The 23,873-nt window shown below is 38.6% G+C and overlaps 1 protein-coding gene across 3 annotated transcripts in view; it reads right to left on the bottom strand.

The window, feature by feature from the left end:
- PCGF5 (polycomb group ring finger 5) overlaps window positions 1-23,873 on the bottom strand; it is a 56,019-nt gene that overhangs the window by 8,963 nt on the left and 23,183 nt on the right. Inside the window, exons 1-5 of one of the 3 annotated variants that reach the window (XM_027717860.2) lie at window positions 18,240-18,406; window positions 17,522-17,831; window positions 7,937-8,033; window positions 3,545-3,600; window positions 3,363-3,422 (exon numbers count right to left, since the gene is read on the bottom strand). In XM_027717860.2, coding sequence (XP_027573661.1) covers window positions 3,363-3,422; window positions 3,545-3,600; window positions 7,937-8,033; window positions 17,522-17,633 — 325 coding nt within the window. In that variant the 5' untranslated portion in view covers window positions 17,634-17,831; window positions 18,240-18,406. Of the gene's footprint in view, window positions 1-3,362; window positions 3,423-3,544; window positions 3,601-7,936; window positions 8,034-17,521; window positions 17,832-18,239; window positions 18,407-23,873 lie in introns of those variants that run through there. The other 2 variants (XM_027717841.2, XM_039380229.1) reach the window with 2 other exon arrangements.

The raw sequence follows: 23,873 nt of genomic DNA, 5'->3' as shown, positions 1-23,873 counted from the left end.
AAAGTACACATGGGTAATCAATTCATAAACTGTCTGCCACAATAATCCAGTGGAGAAAAGTTCCTGAAATATTATCATGAAGTAAAGTAAGGGAAGATAAAGCTTAACTTTCATCCACTTTTGATGCTATCTAAGTAATATCATTGTAAGAAATCCAGGTGTTTCTCTCCAGATGGATTTTACAACTAAATAGCCATATGCTTACTTATTCCCCTTTAAAAATAAAAAATAAGAAAAAACGAAAGGTCCCAGTATTTTTTAGCAGAGCACATATATCCTACAAAATCACATTAATGTGTTATCTCTTTTCACTGATGCTGTTAACATGTTCTATGGACCCCTGCTTTAAAATTCTACCCCTTTGGAAAAGGTACCATCTTCTACAATTTTCAAAGGTTTAGCAAAGTTGAACACTTGAATGCTTGCTGAGACCAGCAAGTACATCTAGATAAGGCTGCAGTGTATGTAAATAATAACCATAAAATGGGGTAACTTTTACAGACTTGTAATACAGTATACAATAATCCTATTGTATACATTTGTTTTTTCCATATCCCTAACTTATTTATTTAGATTTTAAAAAAGGTTGTTCTCTGTTGGAATAAAACATTATCACAAGTAAGTTGAATAAGCTGCCTATGCATCTTTTTGAAAAACTTTCAGACTGAATTCTGCTGCTTTGGTACACTTACCATACTTCTTAAGTAATTTAGAAGAGTTCAGGTGAGAAAACAGAACATAAACTTTAATAAATACCAAGCCATGACTAAGTTTCTTGACACAGTAATTAGTTCCCTTTGCTCAGTTTAAATATTCAAGGTGAGTTTTAAGCTACATTAATTACTTTTCTTTCTTACAATTTTTAAGTATTTTGTAATTATATTTGTCCCTAAGTCCCCTATTAGCTATTGACACATTCAGTTGATTGTGTATCATATATACATTTTGTTATTATCATTTTCCTATGAACAGAATTTTCAGTATCAACCTACAGACTTTTTTCTCTTTGTTTGTGAAAGTCCAGGAAGCAAATTCTTAATCCAGCAGGTGCAGTCTACCCATCACAATCACTTATCTGAGGAGTCTGCCTATGATTCACAGATCCTTCAGCAAGTACATCCAAAACTTTCAACAGTTACCAATGCTGAATAACGGAGGAAAGTTTAGTTACGCAGTTTGAAAAGCCTTGAAAAACAAACCAACTACAGAACTAGGGAAAACAGCAAATTTCCCATCATAAAATAATTCCAGAAAGAGGTGCACATGCAAAAAGGTCACATCTTCCAAGGTATCCTGATAGGAAATTCAAATGTTCCCCCATGTAAATGGCACCAGAATATTTTCTGAAAAATCCTTGTAGATATTAGAATTAATGATGTTTGTACAGGCAACCTCCAGAAATCAATGTGATGGTCCATTACCGGCATGTTATTCAATATGATAGAAGTGAAATAAATAAACAAATTTAATCTCACTAGAATGGACTCATTGTTCTCCAAGTCAAAAAGCATCAAGCCAAGAGCAGGAAAGGAAAACCAAACCAAAACCTCGTTCACCTCCTCCCCTCTTTCCTTAAGGAGTAAACTGGTGTCTCTTCTTTCTTCTCATCTTTCTTTCAAACCTTGGATATTGTCTACTTTCTGTGCTTTTCTCAGATATTGACCATAAAACTAGAGAGTGAGTTACCGTAAAGCTGTTTGCCCTCTTCCTTCCCCAGTTCAGGCTGGAGAGGACTAATGAATATTTTTTTCTCTGTTCCACTGTATGTTTCATCATCTTTCAATTTTTTCTGGTAACCACTCTTCTATTGACACCACCAATGCCTGAGATATGCTTTGTTGTTTGATTTTCTCCCCCTTCTGATGTGTGAAAACTAAGTCCTGGTATTTTTTTACACATCTTAGGTGTTAAGGTTGGGAACTGTGCTGTGACCTGTGGTACAGGACATAACTGACAGACTCTTAAACTAGATTGACAATGTGATTGCAGGGCACAGCATTGACAACTGAAACAGTCTCTTCTTACTGAAACTATTCTCTGCAAATAATTCATTCTCGGGCAAGATTCTAAATGCTTGTTTATGGCAGAAAATAGCTTAAATGCTCATAATTTGTCTTAATGAGTTGTCATGACTTCTAAATGGTTTGTAGAGACAAATTTCTGTAGCCCAAGAATACAGTCACTAATGGAGCTGGATACATATGTAGCTACTCAAAAGTATATTATGAGTTAGAGCCTAAGTCTCCTTCACAAAACAATCCAAGCTCTCACTGCACTGAGTAACTCATCTCCATTAGGTTTACCATTAAATTATGGGAGTAAGGTAAGACCCAGAAGAATAAGTAGGTTAAAAGTAAGTTACATTCTACAAATTTGTAAATGATGTGCTAATTCTTTCTCTTTATGTATATAGCATAAAATAATTTCCTAAACAGTCAGAAATGTCTATACTTCATATAAATATTTTCTAAGTATTTTTAAAACTGAATAGATATACACTACATAGTATGATGTAGTAAACAAATCTAATTTCATCTAAACTGTTCTTCAGTTCTTTATTTAATTATATAACAGAGAAAATAACCTTGTCCCTTACAATGGATGCCGAATGCAAATCATCAAAACTAGTGAGAAAGAAAATTATACGTTATGAAGTTGAAAGGAAGATATAAACAAGTGAGTGTAGAAGAGTATTACAAGATGTTTACTTGACAGTTATCCTTTACTGAAAAGAGCTATTTCTTTAACTTAGCAGAGCCTTTCAAAAGTTCTTCAAAATCAAATCAAATAGGCTGTGGTATCAAAAACTTGTCAAGTTAAAGGGGCATTAAAACAGTTGGATGTAGTCCTCACTTAGTACCTCAATACTGAGCTTTCAAACTTCATGGGTCAATTACAAAAAAAACCCCAACAACAATATTGTGGAATCTATATAAAACAATTGTTTAGCATGTGTGGAAAGCTGTTTTACTACTTGTCGTAACTAATTCTTGACAACCTCCTACTTAACAGATGGTCACATTCAGTAACAGAAAGTAATCTGTAAAAACTCTGTAAAAAAAAAATCTGTATCTTGCCGTATTAAGAAAATTAAGAATTTAACTGGGAAATTATGAGTGTTTCAAGTGAGAGCATAGGGAAATGCAAACAAAAATAATGGTAAAACAGTCAGGGTTTGTAAAACAACTGGTCAATAGATAAGCAGCAGTACATGAGGGCCCACACTACACTTACACAGATTTGCTACAAGTTTCTGTAGTACCATGAATTCAGTAAAAACAATGTACTTGTGTAAGTGAACAAACAGGTCTTAATGAACAATGTTACTTAACACAGAGATGAGAAAGAGAAAAAATCATCACCTTGTCCATTTTCTTGGGGTTTGTTTTTCTTCCAAAATTCGATCTCTCGCTGCAGTTCCTCTAGTTAATACCAAAGAACAGTAAAGTGAATTTTTTAATCAATAATACAGGCATGTAATCAGAAATAGCCATATTCCCTCCATCAACCCAAGCAGGTACCCAAAACCAAGTGAGAAACTTACGTTCTCGAAGTCCAGGCACCAACTTAAATATAATTTCCTCTAAGGTGTTATCCAGCCTTTCAGAGGGAAAAAATACATTTCACATTAAACGGAAACTAGCATTTTAAGTATTTTTAGTGTTTAAGTAACAAACTTTTGAATAATAAAATGAGTTGCATTTTTCTGGTAAATAATAAATCCTGTCAAAGCCAACTGACTTTAGCTTGAGAGGCAACATGCATCAAAGCTTATCTTAATCACCTCTTAAAGGGATTTATTTTAAGGAATTTATTTTTCAATGTATAAAAACAACAATGAAACAAATGAGGAAAAAATACTTTACTCTAAAATTTTTATTGTTTGAATTTTGTATTACGTGCAAACATTCATGTTACTAAAAGGGACAGACTGGAAAAGCAGTATCCAATTTTAAGGTCCAGCTCATAAATAGTAAGTATGAAAATTATAAACCACATTATCATATTAAGTGTTCAAGTGCTTTGGTAATAAGCCTGTTACGAAAATCTGAAGAAGCTATTCCCTGCTCACTACACCACAGACACACCGATCTCGGCAGGATAAAGAAGACCACAGAGCATCCTTGCTGCTCTGACTTGACAGTTCTCAGTACCCGTAATTAATTGGAACTATTGAAATCTGCCATGAGTTTGTATATCAGAAGACAGAACACAGCACAGGCATGTCCTTTGATACCCAGATATCAGTGCCAAAACTAGTTATTACAGTCCCTTCCACTGGACACAGTGAAGTTACCTTTGCTGCTGAAGCTAAAATACTTTTCTTTCCTTTTCTCTGAATTTAACCTACTCTCCTATCCCTTTAATTTATCATCTGCTTTCTAGTTCCGCTTCCTCTCCCTGTCTCTCTTATTCTTCAGCTTCCTCTGTATTTCATTGTTTCCTTTTTCTTTCTCTTCTTTGCTCTCTGTCTCATTTCTTGTGAACAGAAACTCCCACTGCCCACAGCCTAAACCAAAACCCAGGACAAAACAAAATACAAAGTAATATGGCCAGAGAAATTAAGTACCTTGAAATTTAGCAATGCCTACAATCCATTTTAATGGATAACAATTATCTTCTTATAATACATATATGAGTATTGAAGGTTTTCTTCTTTATTAGAATTTGTACTTCAAAGTAATTTACAGAATTTGTAATTCAAAGTTTACAATTAGACCTATTACCCAAACGTCACGTTCTGAGACTAGTTCCCTGTGGTATCCGTCAATGGATATAATCATACCATAAGAATATTCATGTTTAAGCTACAACCATAATCCATTTTTTAATTGCTTCTTCTTACAGGGACAAAAAAAAGGAAAAATCATCAGGTGAAACATACCTCCACTAAAACAAAGTAGCACAAAAAGCTACTTTGAGCACACCACTTTCTCATGGATAAGAAGGAAACAAAAATCATGGGATGTCTTGAGTGCTTAACTTCTGACAGAGGACAAAACAGATCTACCTTTCCAAATGGTGTATTTTGTAGCCTTCTCTGTCAGTATCTAATATAACTAGATGGCACTGCTTTCTATGAAGCTCCCACAGAAGAGCATTGGGAACTTGGGAACCTGTCTTAGAAATGGAATTCATTTCACATACTAAGAAAGCTCCAATCTTCATAACGTACTGATTAAGAGAAACTAAATGACAACTTCAAAAGAGAACATTGCTACCTTAATTAAAAATCCGACTGTTCCTCAGTATGATATAATACATGCTGGGTTTTCTACATTTATTTTTGAAAGTTCCCACTTAGCACTTTCTAATTTGTCTTCAACAGCCCCAAACAAAAGTCACTGGTAATGCTAAAATAGCAAAAAAACCCAGCATACTTTGCAGATTTACAATGCTAGCAGCAAGAACCAGCTTCCCACTCCAGTTAATGACTTCATTTTCTTCCAAAAAATGAAACAAAAAAGCTGTTTTCTCCTTACAGAGAGTAAATACTAATCAATATTTTTAAAAAGGGCAGAAAAAGAAATCCTATCTGATCTTTAAGTGCATGAAAACTAAAAACTATAGGGAAAAAAATAAATCATAAAAGATTCTCAATTTCAGATGCATCTTACAGTGTTGCTATTATCCACACCTATGAGCACTCTAACATAAAGATTTGTATTCCTGTGACTTGCATCAAACCCATTCCAAAATGAAACTACTTGACAAAGTTGGTCTCAGTTATTTAATATACTCTCTGCTAATGCTGTAACAAGAACACTGATATTTTAGACACAACTCTTCCAACTCCCACATCTTCCAACCTCCAAACAACAACATACAGACAGAAGAACCAAGCACTTGTGTCAGCTTTGTAGAGTTTCTTTTTTCACCTCTTCTATAATATTGAATGAGTTATAAGATCAATACTCTCTTGATAATTATCAGTGAACATGAACCAAAATATTTCTAAGACTATAATTCAGGAAAACTTGCATGCACAGAAGCATGCTACCAAGAGAAAAAGAAGCCTGTCTGCATGGTATAGTCAACACAGTCCTATTGAGTACTGATGATGCAGAATTCTGCTAAATCAGTAAAGGTAATTCTAGAATTTAACACTTCCTACATTTTCATTTTACAACTCAGTGTTAAATTTCAGGTTTAATCATAGTTTCAAAAGACCCTAATTGCTGCCAACTAAGAGAAACATGTAAAAAACTCACATAGTTATGAAGTTACTCAGAATTGAGTTTATAAGTAGTTTGTAAAGTTTATCTGAAAGATCTCAAGTTAAAACTAGTATCTAGTGTTCAATTCTATTTCTCAGAAAATGACTGCATTCTTTAGCAATGATGGGGCCGGTCTCTATGGTCAGAGCATAAGACATGCATTAAGTTATGCCGGCAACTTCCAAAAAAAGATCATTCTATTACACTGTTCACGTGCTCTTCTGATTATTTGTTTAGCAAATGTTTAAAGCTGTTTCATAAAATATAACCAGGAAACTACTAACTATATGCAGTTTGTTGGCAAACAGACCAAATGACTCTAAAAGGAATTTCAGGAAATAATTGCACAGAAAATAGCTCTTTCCACATTTCTGGCTTGCACTTTAACTTTTCTCACCCATCTATAATTTCCCTCTCAAAGGACAGTATTCGTTTACTAAAATGTTTCAGAAAATGCATTTTTCATCTCCTATGAAGTGGTCCCATCAGAATAAAAATATTTCTAAAATGCTTCTGTTTTTAGCTCATTAGTAGCCCACAGGATCTTCTATTATGGCTCACACAGCACCTCAGACACTCACAGGAGATCAGAAAAGTATTTTCTACTACACAAACCCTCTTAGCCCAACTCTTCCAAAAACATTCAGATGATAAAGACTAAGGCCACTAACACCCTTCAGAGTTGCTGAATTTAATCTCAGTCACCTCTCCTCTTGGTATATAACTGAAGCACAGGAATGGTTGTGCATCATGTGAGTCATAAATCAAAGCAATATACGATAAATTGTAGCAACACAATGACATCAGGAAGTGATACCAACCTAGTAAATGCCAGATGTAAACGTATATTTTAATACTGAGGTAAGAATAGTTTTTCCTAAATTCACAGCAGTATTACAAAATAAGAATACTGTGGGGTGGGGTGGGATGGGGTGGGGAGATTGTTGGGAGAGAGGGCAGGGAGTGCCTTCATCACTGGAGTTAAACATGAAGTTCTTCCACTTATGATGATATTTCTTGATTTCTCCATCTTATACTTATGGGATGTCTATCACCTTTGTTTCAACATAACATCACTAAAAGAGAATCTAAAATTTCAAGAAAAATAACTGTTTTTAAAAAGGTGTGTTACTGTGATATAAAAATACAAACTCTCAAAAAAGGGTATTTTTAGTGTCAAAACTTTTTTTCATTAGTGTCTTTTCATTAATCTCACAGCAGATTTCAATTCAGATTGGCAGATCTGTGCCCTGAAAAGCATTGTTATTTGTATGATTCATTTTCTATATAGCTTATTTGTATGATTCATTTTCTATATAGCTCTAAGAAGAAAAAATTTGCCATGCAGATTGGAATGCCCTAAATACCTTGAAAAAAGAAACTCTAGAATTTAACTTCATTCCACGTAAAGAATAATAGGTATCTGCTTCATTTATTTGTTTAATAAAGGTATTAAAATGTTTATTTTAACTTGTAAAATATACCCAGTCTTTCAGTGCCTTTCCCTTACCTTTCCTCCTTTTATTATATCTGAAAAAAATCAATTTACAATTTAGTGGGAGCTGAGAAAAATGACAACCTATATGCCTCAGAACAGTTAATATATGCTTTATACAAATAAGCAAAACAATGAATTCCCTTTTAGGATAAAGATGCTAGGATTTTTTTTCAATTTTTTGTTTTTCCATTTTAGCAAATGTTGTGAAATAGCATCTTACCTTAACATTTCTAGTGGATTGGTCTCATGCACTTGGTTGCCACACCTGGGACAGTCATTGCTGTCTTCAAAGTGTTGAACAATACAAGTCTTACAAACTGAGAGACAGAGAAAAAAAAAGGAAGACAGAAAGAAAGAAAAAATCAACTTAGACAAGATCTAAATAATAGCTACTACATGCATCAGAAATAAAAGAGTATTATCTCAAAGTAAATAATTACATTTTCTCCACTTCTTGTTCCTCAAAGCCACAGTTCTGTTCCACTGAGACACCAAGTTCAGCAGCACAGGTTAGACAAGCACTGCTTTAAAGTATGTGATATTTTTACTACTTATAATTCTCCCAACATCATAAAATGCAAAGTCCATACCATGTAGCCCTTAAAGAGCAAGTTCTGACAAAATGTGTGCTGGGGAGCTCGAGCACAGCAGAGCCAACCATCACTTCAGCTGATCTGAAAATGACTTATGCACATCATTTTTGTTCCAATGTTTTGCTTGCAACTGAAAATACTGGTGTAAATACTTCTTGCAAAAGAAAAGTTCACAGAAGTTGTACAAAGGTTCAAAGTGTTTCCCTTTTGATACAGCGTTTTCAAAAACAATGACAGAACTTACAGTAAACATTTAATACTTGAATCTTATAATGAAAACTCAGGATCATGATCATGGCAAGTATAAACAAACCCAAACCAAGAACAATGTGAACTTAAACCCCAATAAACTGAAATTAAATTAAGCAAGGTGCTACACTACTGTTGCTTCCAAATGATTAACTGCAAACTGTAGGTTTTAATGCTATTAATAAGAAAATGGAAGCCAAGCTGATGAGAACAAATATGCCTGCTACTATTACTGCATTGCAACATTCTGCATGGGGATAAACTCTATCCTCTGTTTATTATTACTTCACCTACACTGAAATGACAACTGCAAATTCATCAGTAAATGGACTGAAAAAATAAATGGACTGCTGTGATTGCAATATGCTTTCTGTTGAAACACTGTAATTTCTTTCAGCAATTACCTAAAGAAGCATAAGCATCTCTAAACAAGCTGGTAAATCTGAATTATAAGACAACTTTAAGGAATCTCAAAATTCCTTTAACAAATGTCACCTAACAAGCAAAGCCTGCTTTTGTCTTTGCCTTAGTATGCTCAAAAGAGTTATGTCAAATCAGATAATGCTGGTAATGCACACACATTAGACCTCTACATAGGTTTTTTTTCCAACTGCTTTAGAACACTAACTTAAGGACATTAACTTCACAGCTCTGGTTGAAATTACAATGAACTTTCCACTTTACATGGGACAATAGACTTCAGAGCTCTCTGGCAGGCTCTCAGCACTCTCCCTACGCTAAATGGTTCTAGCAAGGCTGGCTGGATGCAGGGTTGGCTGGATGCAGGGTTGGCTGGATGCAGGGCAGATTTCTGGTGACCTGGTAAAACGAGCTCAGGAAGCCCACGAGCCCTGCCAGACAAGCCCTTTAAGCTGGGCACAGCACTGTCCTCTGCACACCGTGTCTCCAAAAGAGCTGAGAACACTGATGCCATGAGAGCGGCACTCAGAACTCAGGACATGAGTTAGTGTTTGCTTAACCTGAAGTTGTGAGGTATTTAGTGCTGGCATACAGATGCAAGAACCTGCAAACACAGAACTCTTCTTATATCACAGATCTTTTATAATTTGTTGAATTACTAGACTTAATCGATTTTTGCACATTCATTCCCTAACACTTCCAGAGGGTAAGAAGTCTAGTACAGAGCAGCAAATGTGATTGTACCTACAACATTTCTTCATTTTTCTACATACTTTTTCTAACTAATACTCCTAAAAGTAAACATTTTGCCACTACACTTACATAATAGAGAGAATTTCATCACCCATATAGAAGCCCCCATGCAAGCCCAAGAGAGCATTTAAGAACATGCTGAAATCAGAGCACAAATCTTAACTTTTGAAATGCATGTAGTTTAGATTTCTATAACATCTCCTCATTAATATGACTGAGAATCTCCTCTAGGACTGAAAATAACAGAAACTATCCTTGAAATTGAAAAGATATGAAGATTCTCAGCTCAAAGCTTTTCTTAAGATGCAGTGTTTGCACTTGTACAACCCAAGGGCAAACATCACAAGGTGGAATTCTTTAGCTGATCAGTAGCTCCTCAGCCATCCCAGCTCCCACAACCAGCTGAACTATCATTCCTTCTGTCACCTACCTGAAATACAAAGTACAGGGAGCAACTGAAGGCATCATTCTGCTCCTTCACTAATCAAATCCCAGATACATACACACAATGATACAATAGGGAAGAGGCATAGACAGCAAAATATATACAAAAATCACTTCTCCAAGAATATCAATCCCCACTCTCTTAGCTCTTTTTCAATGGAAATGAAGTTCCTCTTCTGCTAACTGCTATAATAAAGGAAGGAGTTGGTCTTTAATTTATTTTTCTTTTTTTTGTAAGCCTCCTGTCTGGTATAAACAGCAGCACCTCTATGGAGTCTTTCTAACCTGACACCAACTTAAAATGATTGATAAAGAATAAACAAAGTGGTAAAAAAGGTACAAATGTAACTAGTACTGGCCAATATTAATTTTGGGACTCATAAGCTTCTCTTATCTGGAAAATGGCCAGGTTGGATGAGGCTCTGAGCAACTTGAATTAGTGGAGGGTGTCCCTGCCCATGGCAGGGGGGTTGGAACTAACTAAGGGTCCCTTCCAACCCAAACCATTCTACGATTGCATTAGATTTTTTTTTTTGCAACCGAGACTCTTAGAGAATTAGCACAAAAATTCTTCAAAAGACTTACAAAGGGTCGATACCAGAGTGATTTTTTTCCATAAACAATCAGAATTAGTCTCCCTCAGAAAGCATTTCCCTGCATTTTAAGAAAGTATGTCTGAAATTCTTTTAAGAGAATTTAATTCTTTCATTTGTTCTTAGGATCTCTGTTCCATTCACATCAGAGAAGTTCTTGAAGTCTCTGATGACACTGTTCTAACTGATTTGAAAAGGACTAATTCATTTGTCTTGTAAAGATATTTTAAATATCTTTATCTTGGTAGGTTTTTTTTTTGTTTGTTTTCAAACTAAAGAGAAAAAGGGCCTATCTGAGCTATGGCTTTCATTTACACCTAGAAGAAATCTGAAATTATTACTATTCACAACAATTTTATGCCATGGGATAGATAACTAACACATATTTAAAATCATAAAACCTCCCAGCCACTAACCACTGCTAAACACAGAGCATGCTAATATCCACAATAATGTAACTTAAAGAAATATTTATAATATAAGCCTATCTATAGAAAGGAACTGAATTACTCAGTCTGAATATATTTACGTGCTGTCTTTATACCTTTTCTTGAGAGAAGGTGACACCCTTGGAAGCCATGCACTGCCCAGGAAAGGACTTAATGATTAATGAAGAGCTTAAACTCCAGTGTAAGAAAGATCTCTGAGTAAAATATGTACAGAAAAAACATCAAAAGGAACCAAGAATCTTATTCCAGTCCTATATGGATGTATTCCCTATGCCAACAAACACACAGATCTGAATCAAGTGTTTGTACAGTCAGCTCAATGCCATGAAAAAAACCTTGAAATTGTAAATCAATACTGCAGTAATCTAAAACAACTTTCACTTTTTCTCATGGAGACCTATGGTGCTATGAGGACTTGCCCATCAAAACTAAATGTGATTCACCAATAGCAATTAAAGGTAAAAAATACATATAAATTCTAGCACGCAAGTGTAATGAACTGATAAATGATAGTCCTATAGGGATCATGAACCAGTATTTTCAGATATGATAGGTATAAGTGTCCTCTGTTACTCTCAATATATAGATCACTGAACGTTTTTCAAAGTCTATCACTTGGCACTTTCAGAAAACGGGATGAAGTCTAAGTATTGGATGAAGTTTAAGAATAGGGAAAAAGGGAATCTTTAACCACAATTAAATTACAAATATATTTAATTCACTTCCTCAGGGAAAAAACAAACACCAAACCAAAAACCTTTTACACTTCCAGTACAGATTAACAAAATGACACAGTATCATTTGCTTTACTGTAGGTCATGGTGTGGCAGCAAACAGGAGAAAAGAAATTGCTTAACCAAAATGTACACAGTTTGCAGAATTTTGATATATGGTACACAGGCCAGAGAACTGAGAACCTGAATTCACAGTTGTACTATAACATTTCAGATGAGACACAATAAAAGTTAAACTCACATACGATGATTTTCTACAGCTGATAAAAGTACTTGTGTGACATATGCTAATTGGCTGGCAACCATAACAGACAATGCTACGTTTTCCAATACAGAGATATCTGGTTCACACATTCTTTCAGACCTTTGTAATTAGATGAAAAATACAGATACAAGTGTCAGGATTGTGCTGTATGTCATCTTAGGGAAACAAAAAAGTACATATCTTATGCAAATTCACATGATGATTGAAGAAAAGAAGAAAGCATGCTGAAAGCTGACAGGTGTAAAGATGGACATTAGTTGTTAATAGGTAGAAATATGCATACTGTAATTTTATAGGGCCAAGTATTGCTTGTTGATAGGTTGAAGATGCTTAGCTCACAGAACAGAAATGAAACTAGTTCCTCTATAAATAGAGGCTTGAAATAAATAATAAACAACTCTCTTGCTGACCAGCAAGGGTGTCCGTGTCCCAATCGCTACACTAACCAGTCTGTTGTACAGGGAATGTTGTCTAAAGAACTGCTTAGTGCACACTAAATGCTTGGTGCACAAAGTTCCTAATTAATATGCAAAAGTAGAGCGTATTAGAAGTGGAGACAAGGATGGGAAACAAAAAGATATAAAATCACTACTCTGGCACTTAGGGACAAAAGTAGGAAAGCCAAGGCCCAGCCATAGCTAAAACTAGTGAGAGACATTATGGAATTGTGTAAGTATGCTAGTAGCTGAAGGAAATTTAGACAAAATGTTTGCCTGTTAATGAATGAAGGAAACAACTTAGGAATAGGTTATACAGAAAGGTTTGAAGTCCTCAGTACCTTTTTGCCTTGGTCTTCACAGACAGAGCCTGATCTCTATGCATGATTTGGGAAGGAGAGGGATGATCAATAGACAAGGAGCAGCAGGTTTGGGCCCACTGAGAAAATCTGACATATTCAAATCTACAGGCCAGATAGGATTTACTAAGATGAAACCTTATCACCATAATCATGGTGATTCTGAAAGGTGCCCAATGACTGGAAAAGGACAGTGTGTTAAACCCACCTTTGTTAAAGAGGGGAAGAATGACCCAAGTAAATACAGTTCAACAGTCTCCCCTAGCTCCCTGAAAAGATGGCAGATTACATCATGGCCCCTGGAATCAATTTCCAACAACATGAGGGACAAAAATGTAATCAAGAATAGGCAGTACAAATTTGCCAAAAGTGAATTATATTATACACTATCAGGTGATCTAATAGCAGCCTGTACCACTTGAACAGCATTTACAGGAGTGACGGAGCCCTGTCTTCTTGGGAGTGGCAAGTATCACAAGGAGCAACGGTCCCACACTGACATTTGGTAGGACATTCAGTAAAACTAGGTAAAGACTGAAGCACTGGAAAAGGCTATTGCGAGAGGCTGTAGAGACTTCATGCTTGAAAAGCCACATGTCAACTGTACAGAGCCATGGCTTGACCTGGTACAGTGCTGGCAATGAACTCGTCTCATGCATGTTGGCCTAGGCAGCCTCCAGTCCCTTTCAACCAGCATTTCTATGATTGTGTAAACAGTCTGATATTTCTTTAGGACACTAAAGAAGGTTCCTGAGAAAAGTTTATTTTCCAAGTTTTGTAAGCGCACACTGTACTAAACAACAGATGATGGGACACGGCCTTCAGCTCACACCCAGCCTGCTTCAATCAGTAGTTCTTAAACATCCTTGACAACTGTGTAACAGACTAGAAAAAAAGGTCTCAGCCCATAAGAGAAAACCATTCTGTTGGAAGTAGTAAAAAAGAAATTAAGTACTGAATTTGCAGAATAAGTAATTATTTTGCAGCAACATAACCATTTCGGTCACAGCATAGGGAAGTTTGTACTTCTGATGCCCAAGTTGCACTTATGTTTCCCAGTAAATGGCGGAGTTATCTGTCCAACATTTCCAAAAAACCCATCAGAAACATGCCTTATTAAAAAGGCACTCATTTCTCAGAGCAGAACTCTACTACCTAACATTTTTCAACCACACAGAATGTGCGAATGAACTGCTAACTGCTTTGGTTGCTACTGATCACAACAGATCCCCTGTGATCACTGCAGAATACCTATGTCAATATATGCTTTTCATCTTTCCAGAGTAACACATTGTACTCCCAGTACCTAATGAATTTATGCTGCTTCTTCAACCATTAATATCTGCAGATTTTGATCATTTGTGCAACAATGTTTTGACTTATGGCAACTAATAGTACAAGAAAAATATCAAAGGATAGTTAAAATCATTGTATTTTGTGATATCCTGAATTCTGCCACACAGAGTCACCTTTTCCTCTGCAGACATAAGACTTTCATGTCACCACTTGTTTAATTTAATTTTCCCTTCCATCACTGTAAGCTTTGTACTTTGGCAACTAAACTTTGCTTTAAAGAAACATCACCTGCTTTCCTCCAGTTCTACTTCATGACCCAAACACGTGGCAGCTTTTTGGGGAGGAGACCTGTGCAACCCTATGGCAGCTCAGTAAAATTCACATCCTCTAATGTGGGGACTAGGCAGTAACAGAGCTGTCTCAGTAAAGAGCTCTCAATCTACAGGTAAACAAAAGAAAGAGATGCCACTGAAAACACTCCTGCCATTATTGTTTTGTAATGGGAGTGAAAATAAATAAACAAATAAATCATCTAAACAAAAACATACAGAATAAAAACATTTTTTCAAATCTGAGCTGATTTCTGAAGTAACTGTTTCCCTCTCACCCCTACCTTTTAAAAGTTACTACTGTTCATAAAACTTCAATCTTAAAAAAAATTAGCTAATACCAGAATTTTTCCAGTTTCTTTAAAGGGAAAGAATTTAACAATACATTTACCTGCTTCTATTAATTTACCTCTATTAAGTACCTCAGTCTTTTCCTGATTCTTTGTCACTATTTTCCTTCTGTATCCAATAAAGGATGGAGATTCTCCTTAGATCTCCTTTTGTTGCTAATGTATAGACTTACAGACACATTTTTAATTCTCTTTTATGGCAGTAACCAGATTAAGTTCTGTTGGGCTTTGGCCCTTCTAATTTTCTCTCTGCATAACTTCATGACATCCTTGCAGTCCTCCTGAGTTGACTGCCCCTTCTTCCAAATTAATAAACTCTCCTTTTTTTTTACTGAGTTCCAGACAAGGCTTTCTGTACAGCCAAGCTAGTCATCTTCCCTGACAGCTCATCTTTTGGCACATAGGGATAGCCTGCTCCTGTGTCTCTAGGATTTCCTCCTTAAAGCATGTACAGCTTTCCTGGACTCCTTTGCCCTTCAGGACTGCCTCCCAAAGGACTGTCAACCAGGCTCCAAAGTCGGACCCCCAGAAGTCCGAGGAACAGTTGTGCTAAACAACATTCTTACTCCTCCAAGAATTGAAGACTACCCTTTGTGATTCCTGTGCTCAAAGACAGCCTCCACCCACCAGTCCTTCTATGTCCACTAACAGCAGGTCCATCAGGGCCTCACTCCTGTGAGCTCTGTCAGGAAGTTACCCTCCACACTCTTCAGGAACACCTAGACTGTCTTCTCTCTGCTGTAGTGTACTTCCAGCAGACATTGCTAAGTCAAAGTCATCCACCAGAACAAGTGCTAGAAACTGTGAGACTTCCCTCAGCTGCTTACAGAATGTTTCATCTGCCTCTTCATCCTGGTTGGGTGATCTATAACAGACTCCCACAACGATACTGCCTTGTTGGCCTTCCCCTCAATTCTCAAACACTCAACTCTATTATCACCAGCACTAAGTTTTAGACACCCAAAACACTGCCTAATTTAGAGTGCTACCCCACTAGCTCTCCTTCTTTGCCTATCCCTTCTGAAGAGTTTATAGCCATTGCAGCCCTCCAGTTGTGTGAGTTATCCCATCATGGTTCTGTGATGGCAACTATGCCACAGTTTTCCTGCTGCAGAATGGCTTCTGTTGTTTTAATTTCATATGTGCGTGATATAGTGGGGACATAACACCATAGTGTAAAAATTAACAGTGAAGACAGTAACAACTGCAAGACAACAATAACAATTGCAAGAACAACACTGCGCAGAAATGACAGGAAATGCCAAGACAAGGCTTTTAACCGATATTAAAGGTTTGAAAACGAGAAATCTACCAGACACATATAGTTCCCTTTACTCTTCTTTTAGAAGAGTTCAAATCTTATTTGGAAAGACATCAAATTCTCAAGAAAGTCCAATCAAACTACTGTCTATTCAGGAATACATGTAAAAAAAATGAAGTGTGGAAGTAAGATGACTGAGTTTGACAGGACCATTCATACGCTTAATATAATTCATGCACGCCAATGTTTTAGATATATTAGGAGCCTAAGACAAGCTGAATATTTTTCCTGAGACAGTTTTATTGAAAGAAATCTACTCCATAAATAAATATTTTGCCAACTTTCAAGTACTTCGCTGCATTTTGCCATGGAACACATTACAGAGAGTTGTGTGCCAGTACTGACCAAACTTGTGTATCCATCATGCACACTGTCAACAGATACATTAGCTTAAGTTTCAAGAGCACAGTCATATTATCAGAATAGCACACCTGACCTGACTAATGATCTCACCTGTGATCAGCCAGGCCACAGTGATACAAGTTTGGTGTTAGAGCCAGCACAATCACCACTAGCTTAGGAGAAAGAAAAGAGGTATCTTTACAAGGCATTCAGCAGAGTTGACATACTTTCACAGAACTGGTCAGATTGGAAGGGGCCACAGTGGGTCATCTGGTCCAACCTCCCTGCTCAAGCAGGGTCATCCTAGAGCATATGGCACAGGATTGCATCCAGAGGGTTCTTGAATATCTCCAGTGAGGGAGACTCCACAACCTCTCTGGGTGATCTGTTCCAGTGCATGGTCACTCACATAGTACAGAAGTTCTTCCTCATGTTCAGGTAGGACTTCCTGTTCATCAGTTTCTGCCCATTGCCTCTTGTCCTTTTGCTTGGCATCACTGAGAAGAGCGTGGTTCCATCCTCTTGACACCCACCCTTTAGATATTTATACATATTAATGAGATCCCCTCTCAGTCACCTCTTCTCAAGGCTGAACAGGCTCAAATCCCTTGATCAACTTAGTAGCTCTCCACTGTACCTGCTCCAGGAGCTCCGTATACTTGTACTGTGGAGCACAGTACTGCACACAGTTCAAGATGACCCAGATTGGAGACCAGTGTTTAGGAAACCCCAACTGAGACTGAATTCATTCAGAGGATTTCATGTAAAAATTCAGTGAACAAAAACCAGCACAGCGGTCATATTAAAAACATTCACACTTCAAGCAACCATCACTTATGAAGGAGGGAATATTTTGCAAAGTACTACTTACAGGTATGGAGGCACTCGGTTACTGTAGTTGGCTTGATGAGATAGCCTTTACAGATATAGCAGGTGATATGAGGATTGAAATCTTTCACCAAGTGCTTCCTCTGAGTAGCCATTCGTGGGGCAGGAATTACTGGCAGAGTGCTCGGGGCCAGAGAAGCGAGTCTGAGAGGCGTCGATACCCGCAGTTCACAAGAGCTGTAGCACTGCTCTGTGCAACTGGACTTCTCCAGGCATTTGCTCTTAATTCCACCGGTCTCACTGGGACATGGCTCATAACTCCTGCTCCCGTGCCAGGCGAGTCATTTTCCTACCTGTAACACACGTGCAAAGAGAGAGCTGTGTAAACCTGGCCGGACAGCGGCGATGCCCTGGAGGAGCAGTGTCGCCATGAACTTGGCGGGGGCACCGGGCCGTTATTTACATAACAGCAGCCCGGCAGCCGAGCTCCGAGGCCGCGCCCCCGCCCCGCCAGGCTCCGGACGAGCCGCGGGGCCGGTGACAGGTGCAGGGGCCGGGGCCGGCCCCGCCGCCCTCCCTGCGCACCCCGCCCGGCGCTCCGGGCCCGCAGGCCTCGGCGGCCCCGCGGGGAGCACCCCCTCCCGCCGCCCCGCGGGAGCCGCGGCCGGAGAGGGCGGCGGCGCCCCGGCTGTGCCCCCGCTCGCCCGGCTCCCGTCCCTCCCCTGCCGCACCTGCGGCGCCTCCCGCGGCCCCCGCCGTACCTGGCGCAGCCCCGCGGCCTCGGGCGGGCGCCCGGCGAAAGAGAAAGAGAAAGGCGGCGCGCCTCCCCCCGCTCCGGGCGCTCCCTCCTCCCCGCCGGCTGCCGCGGCCGGTCCCGGGGCGGGCGGGACGGGCGCGCAGGCGCTGCTCCCCGGCCGAGCCCCGCAGCGCCCTCCGGGCGGCGGCGGCCGGAGCCCTGCGCCGGGGGAGCTCCTGAGGGGAGCGGGGGGAGCGGGGCGGCGGCGCTGCCGGGCGAGGTGAGAGCAGGAGCGGAGCCCAGCCCGCCGCCCGGGCCCCGCTGCGGCCCCGCCACCGCTTCTTCAAAATAACTTCAGCTTCTGCCCTGGAAGAGGGAAAGTTAAACTCATTTCTCCAGCCCGCAAATGCAAATGATAAACACTGGACTAAGTTACCCAAATCCTGTGAACATACATGTGTTTTCCTCGAACCGGGACCAACTAGCCAGAGAACGGCTAAGCACGAGTGAAAGCTGTCTCCACGGTTCAGGGCATCTGCTTTTTGCTCCCCTGTTCTAAGAAATGCGCCATATTATTACCAAGTAATTATCCAGAAAACTAAAGTGGCCTTCATTTTTCAATTGCACTATTTCTGGAAAATTTCTTCTTCGCTGCTTTTAACAATAATGACAAAAACCTAAGGAGGCATTTTCTATATCATCTGCAATGCCACCACTTTACCTGTGACTGTGTTAGGTATTTGCTTTTCCATTCTACATTTTTAGATAAATACTCACTTTGCATTGGCCCTCCAATGCACTCTCCCTTTCATCCTTTGGTAAGTGCTGCAACAGGAGAAGGCTTTAATAATTTTGGCCTGTTCCTGCCATCCATTCTTACCTCTGGAATATTTACCATCCAAGAGATCTCCATGTGCATCAAATCAATTGGCAGTCTGAGTCAGGTGCATTAAAAACTGTTACCATTAAAGTTACAGTGCAATGATGAATACATGATAAACTAGACATAGAGTAATTCAACAGGACATACATAATTTTTGCTGCTAAAATATTTATCTTGTATAAGCTTATTTCTTCACAATGTGAACAGAAGTTTATAAAGCTAAAAATCTTTTGAAGCAGCGTAGAATCACAGATTATGCTGAGTTGGAAGGGACCCACAAGGATCATCAAGTCCAACTCCTGGCCCTGCACAGGACACTCCAAGAATCCCACCATGTGCCCGAGATTGTTGTCCAAACACTTCTCGAACTCTGTCAGGCTTGGTGCTGTGACCACTTCCCTGGGGAGCCTGTTCCAGTGCCCAACCACCCTCTGGGTGAAGAACCTTTTCCTAATATCCAACCTAAACCTCCCCTGACAGCTTCATGTCATTTCCTCAAGTCTTGTCACTGGTCACCACAGAGAACAGATCAGTGCCCACCCCTCTGCATCCCCTCACGAGGAAGCTGTACACTGTGATGAGGTCTCCCCTCAGCCTCCTCCAGGCTGAAACTGGACCAAGACCAAGTGCCCTCAGCCGCTCCTCATAGGGCTTCCCCTCAAGGCCCTTCACCATCTTTGTTGCCCTCCCTTGGACACTCTCTAATAGTTTAATATCTTTCTGATATTGTGGTGCCCAAAACTTCCCCCTGCACTCAAGGTGAGGCTGCCCCAGTGCAGAGCAGAGCACAGTAGGACAATCACCTCCCTTGACCAGCTGGTGATGCTGTGCCTAATGCATCCCAGGATACAGTAACAGTTTAACAAAGAGTTGTGTTTTGATGGTTTTGGCCTTCTCTTGTTAACTGTTGTTTGCATTATTATACCATAAAGTACACACTGATGACCCAAAGGCTAAAGAACACAGAACTGTAAACTAAACATGAAGCAGAGAAATAGACAACATAGACTATATACATCTCATGGGAATATTTTAATTAGTCACATTCTGTCAGTTTAGCAGAAGTTGACATTTTTCAGAATGAGTGTGAGAGTGGCCCTGCTCGAATGTAGGCTAAGTATGATACAGCATTATTAAACTTACATACATGCATTTAAAACAAGCAACTGCTGATGCTTTCCTGGCTGTTTCAAAATGACTGCATCTGGTAAGACTTGTTTTAAAAATAAACTGGTTTCTAAGTGGGATTTCAAATCATGCTTTAAGTGTCTCACTTGAAAAAAAAGAACCCAACATTTTCTAAACAAATTAGTCAGCTAGGCTCACGTTTACCCAGTAATGGATGCACACTGTTCGATTCAAGCACATCAAAAACTCAGTTATGTCATTTATTATACTGTGTAGCCCACACAGTAATAATCACACAGCAGTTGTGATTATTGTAGTACTTGCAAACGTACACGACCGGTACAGGTTCCCACTAGCCATACTGAAGTTCTTTTAAGGGCAACCAGTCCCATGCCAGGTGACAGTGTAGACGACAAATTCTTGCCTCATCTCTCCACTCAGTCCTGCTGGTACTAAGTGTATTTATGAGATGCTGACTGAAGGTGATGAAAGTTGAGGCTTTCAGCACCTTTCAAGACCACAACATAAAGAGCAAACAAGAAGCAGCATAGGAGCTCTCATTTCATTATCAGAGGAAACTAAATCCTTAAATACTTACTCCCACTTTATATCATAAGGAAGAAAATTACTTTAATAAATGCTTATGAATTAATTATAATTTCAAAGGTAGTTAACTCCTAGCATTTCATACAACAGGTTTATTTAAAAATACAGGTCCGTATAAGTGATATGAGAATTTTGATCTACTTATAGCAGTTAAAAGGTAACAGAGGAATCAAACAAGGCAGTCATTTTCATATTATGAAAGAAACAGAATCAAGAAAATGAACTTAGCTCATAAAAGTAAATATATATCATGTATTGGTGACAGGAAACATGGTATGACAGAGAGGGTGATTTTATAGTCCTCAAATGAGTGATGAAAATACAGCTGCTCTCATTTTTCTGTGTTTCTCAAACTTTTGACTTTCTCATCAACTGACTTGTACTCAGCAGTTCCCAGAGTGTCCTCTAACACAGTGCTTACTTTTTTTTTTAAACCAAGTCCTTTTTTACATATATGAACTTGTCTAACAAATAGAAAATAAAGACTGCTTTCTAAGCATTATCAACACTGAGGAGTAGTTTCTTGAAATCCCTAAAGAACTACTGGATCATCCTCATGTGAATGTGAGTAATTATTTACATGTGTAACAGAGTAATTATTTACATTTAATAAGAATTAAATGTATCTTTTTAAAGGAACAGCCAGGACACACAAGAATATGTGAACTCCAAGCATTTCATTAAAGCAGTTCCAACATTTTTGAAAAATACCAATGTTCGACATCAGTTCCCAAATAAATTCCAGAGAGAAAATAAACACTGGTCAATATTCAAATTCTCAGTAACATTTGAAATGAGGGAATAATTCTAATTCTGCAAGCAGATCCACATTAGTACAATGCTACATCCCTACAGAGCTACACTGGAGTCTGTTTCTAGTCAAGTCTCCAACTACCCTCCAGTTATCCTAAGAGTTACTTGTATTTTGTAGATGAAGAATTACGGGGACACATCTGAACTAGGAAATTAATGGAAAACAAATCCCTGCTTCTCTTAATAGAAATTATGTAGCAATCTGAATGATATTTAGAGGGAGCTGCGCCTCTAGACATTTGATGAAAATGCCATTCTACAACTTTGAAAAACTTGAAAACTTCACTGAATTGTTTAGGTTGGAAGTCATCTCCTGAGATCATCTAATTCAACCCGTCTGCTCAAGCAGGGTCAGCTAAAGCAGGTTGTCTAGGACTGTATCCAGTGGGGTTTTGATTATCTTCACAGATGGGGTTGTACCCATTCTCTGGGCAATCTGTTCCCATTTCGATCACTTTCACAGTAAAAAAAAAAAAGCTTTCTTGTTATCAGATGGAATTTCATGTGTTTCAGTTTGTGCCCATTACCTTTTGTCCTGTCAGTGGACACCTCTGAGAACAGTTTGACTTCCTTATCTACATTCTCTCCCACCGAGTATTTATACATGCTGATAAGATCCCCTTGAGCCTTTTTCTTCCCAGTTGAGCAGTCCCCAAACTCTCAGCCTCTCCTCAAATGAACAACACTCCAGTCCCTTAACCATCTTTATGGCCCTAGGCTGGACTCACTTCACATCTTTCTTGTTCTGAGAAGCCCCAAACTGGCCATAGCACTCCATGCGTCACCTCATCAGTGCTGAACAGAGAGGAAAATCAACCACCCGTGAACTGCAGGCAACTTACTTGAATTTACTGCATAGTTACTCAGGTGTGAAGAAGAGATGACATATAACCACTTTGGGATCTCTTATTTCCAGTGAAATTCCCAATCAAGTAGAACATTATCTAGAATAGAACCATACACTAATTGGCATCTTGTCCAATGCCTCTGCTCAAATCAGGTCTAACATTAAGGTTAATTCAGATTGCTCAGGGCTTCATCTAAAGAAAGTCTGTATATATCCAAGGATGGCAATTCTATAGCCTCTCTGGGCAACCTGTCTCAACCCTTGGCAATCCTCATTGTGGGTTTATTTCTTTAGGTCCATTTCTTTAGGTTTAGTTCTTCGCTCTTTTTAGGCAAAGAGTAGTTACATTGTGTATCATATAAACAATGTTACTATGCTCAGTGTGAAGACTGCCTTTTATTTGATAGGAAATGATAGGAATTAGGCTATTCTTATCCCTATCACTTACTCATGAAAGTTATCAGCAGAGGTTTTGCATTTCTACCATGAGGGTTTTTCTTCATCCCTACTGAGCTCTCTGTAAGATGCCATATATTAGCACATAACAGCACTTCTGGGATATATATAGCATTTCTTTATGCTTACTCTTCTTTTATAGCCTAAAGTAAAGTAGAAAAGCAGGTTGCAAAATGCCAACATCTGTATTATTACGCCATTGGCAAATACATAAACAAGACAAATTCTTTCCAGATACACTTCAAGAGTAAGGTAAAATTGTGTCACAAAATGTTCCAACTTTGTTGAACTAATTTCAAGCAAAATTAGAGAAATTGTAAAGTTCCTACAGATTTCACAATAATTGGCTGCTAGTAAAGAAGAAACAATCAAATAAGTTACTCTAGCAAGGGAAAGATGAGCAGATCTGTATTGTCAAATATTTCCTTGGCACACTAAAATACTGGTCAACCATGGCACATGCTGTCTCTTCCCAGCTAGGGAAACACAAAAAACAAGTGAGAAACAAGGTCATAGCAGCAGGAGAGGGAGACTGTCACTGCAAGGAAAAAAAATCATAACTTTGAAATAAAATTGCCTAGAAATTGTCACAAGCATGAAGAAGACAATTTAACTTTAGACACTTGTATGCAGAGGTTGAAGTGAAAAAATATCTGGTTTAGAACGTATTATTAGGTGACCATTAAACATACTGAGTGAAGATCTTGTGACCAGCTTGACATACCTCCCCGCAAATAACAAATTTAAGAACTGTAGTTACAATCCTCAGCGGTATTGCAAATTTAAAAACACCAACCTATTACAGCAGAATTCAAACTACTCAGCTGAAAGCAGCTGTAGATTTAAGCGCGATGACCATACTTTTAAAAAGTATTTTCCTAGTGTTTCTTTGATTATTTTGTCACTATTCTGTATTTTTCTTTTGA

The sequence above is a fragment of the Pipra filicauda genome, unplaced genomic scaffold (assembly GCF_003945595.2).
Source record: "Pipra filicauda isolate LSUMZ 115617 unplaced genomic scaffold, ASM394559v2 scaffold190_size1978887_pilon, whole genome shotgun sequence".
Classification (NCBI taxonomy): Eukaryota; Metazoa; Chordata; class Aves; order Passeriformes; family Pipridae; genus Pipra; species Pipra filicauda.
This window is presented reverse-complemented; position numbering and strand designations above follow the sequence as displayed.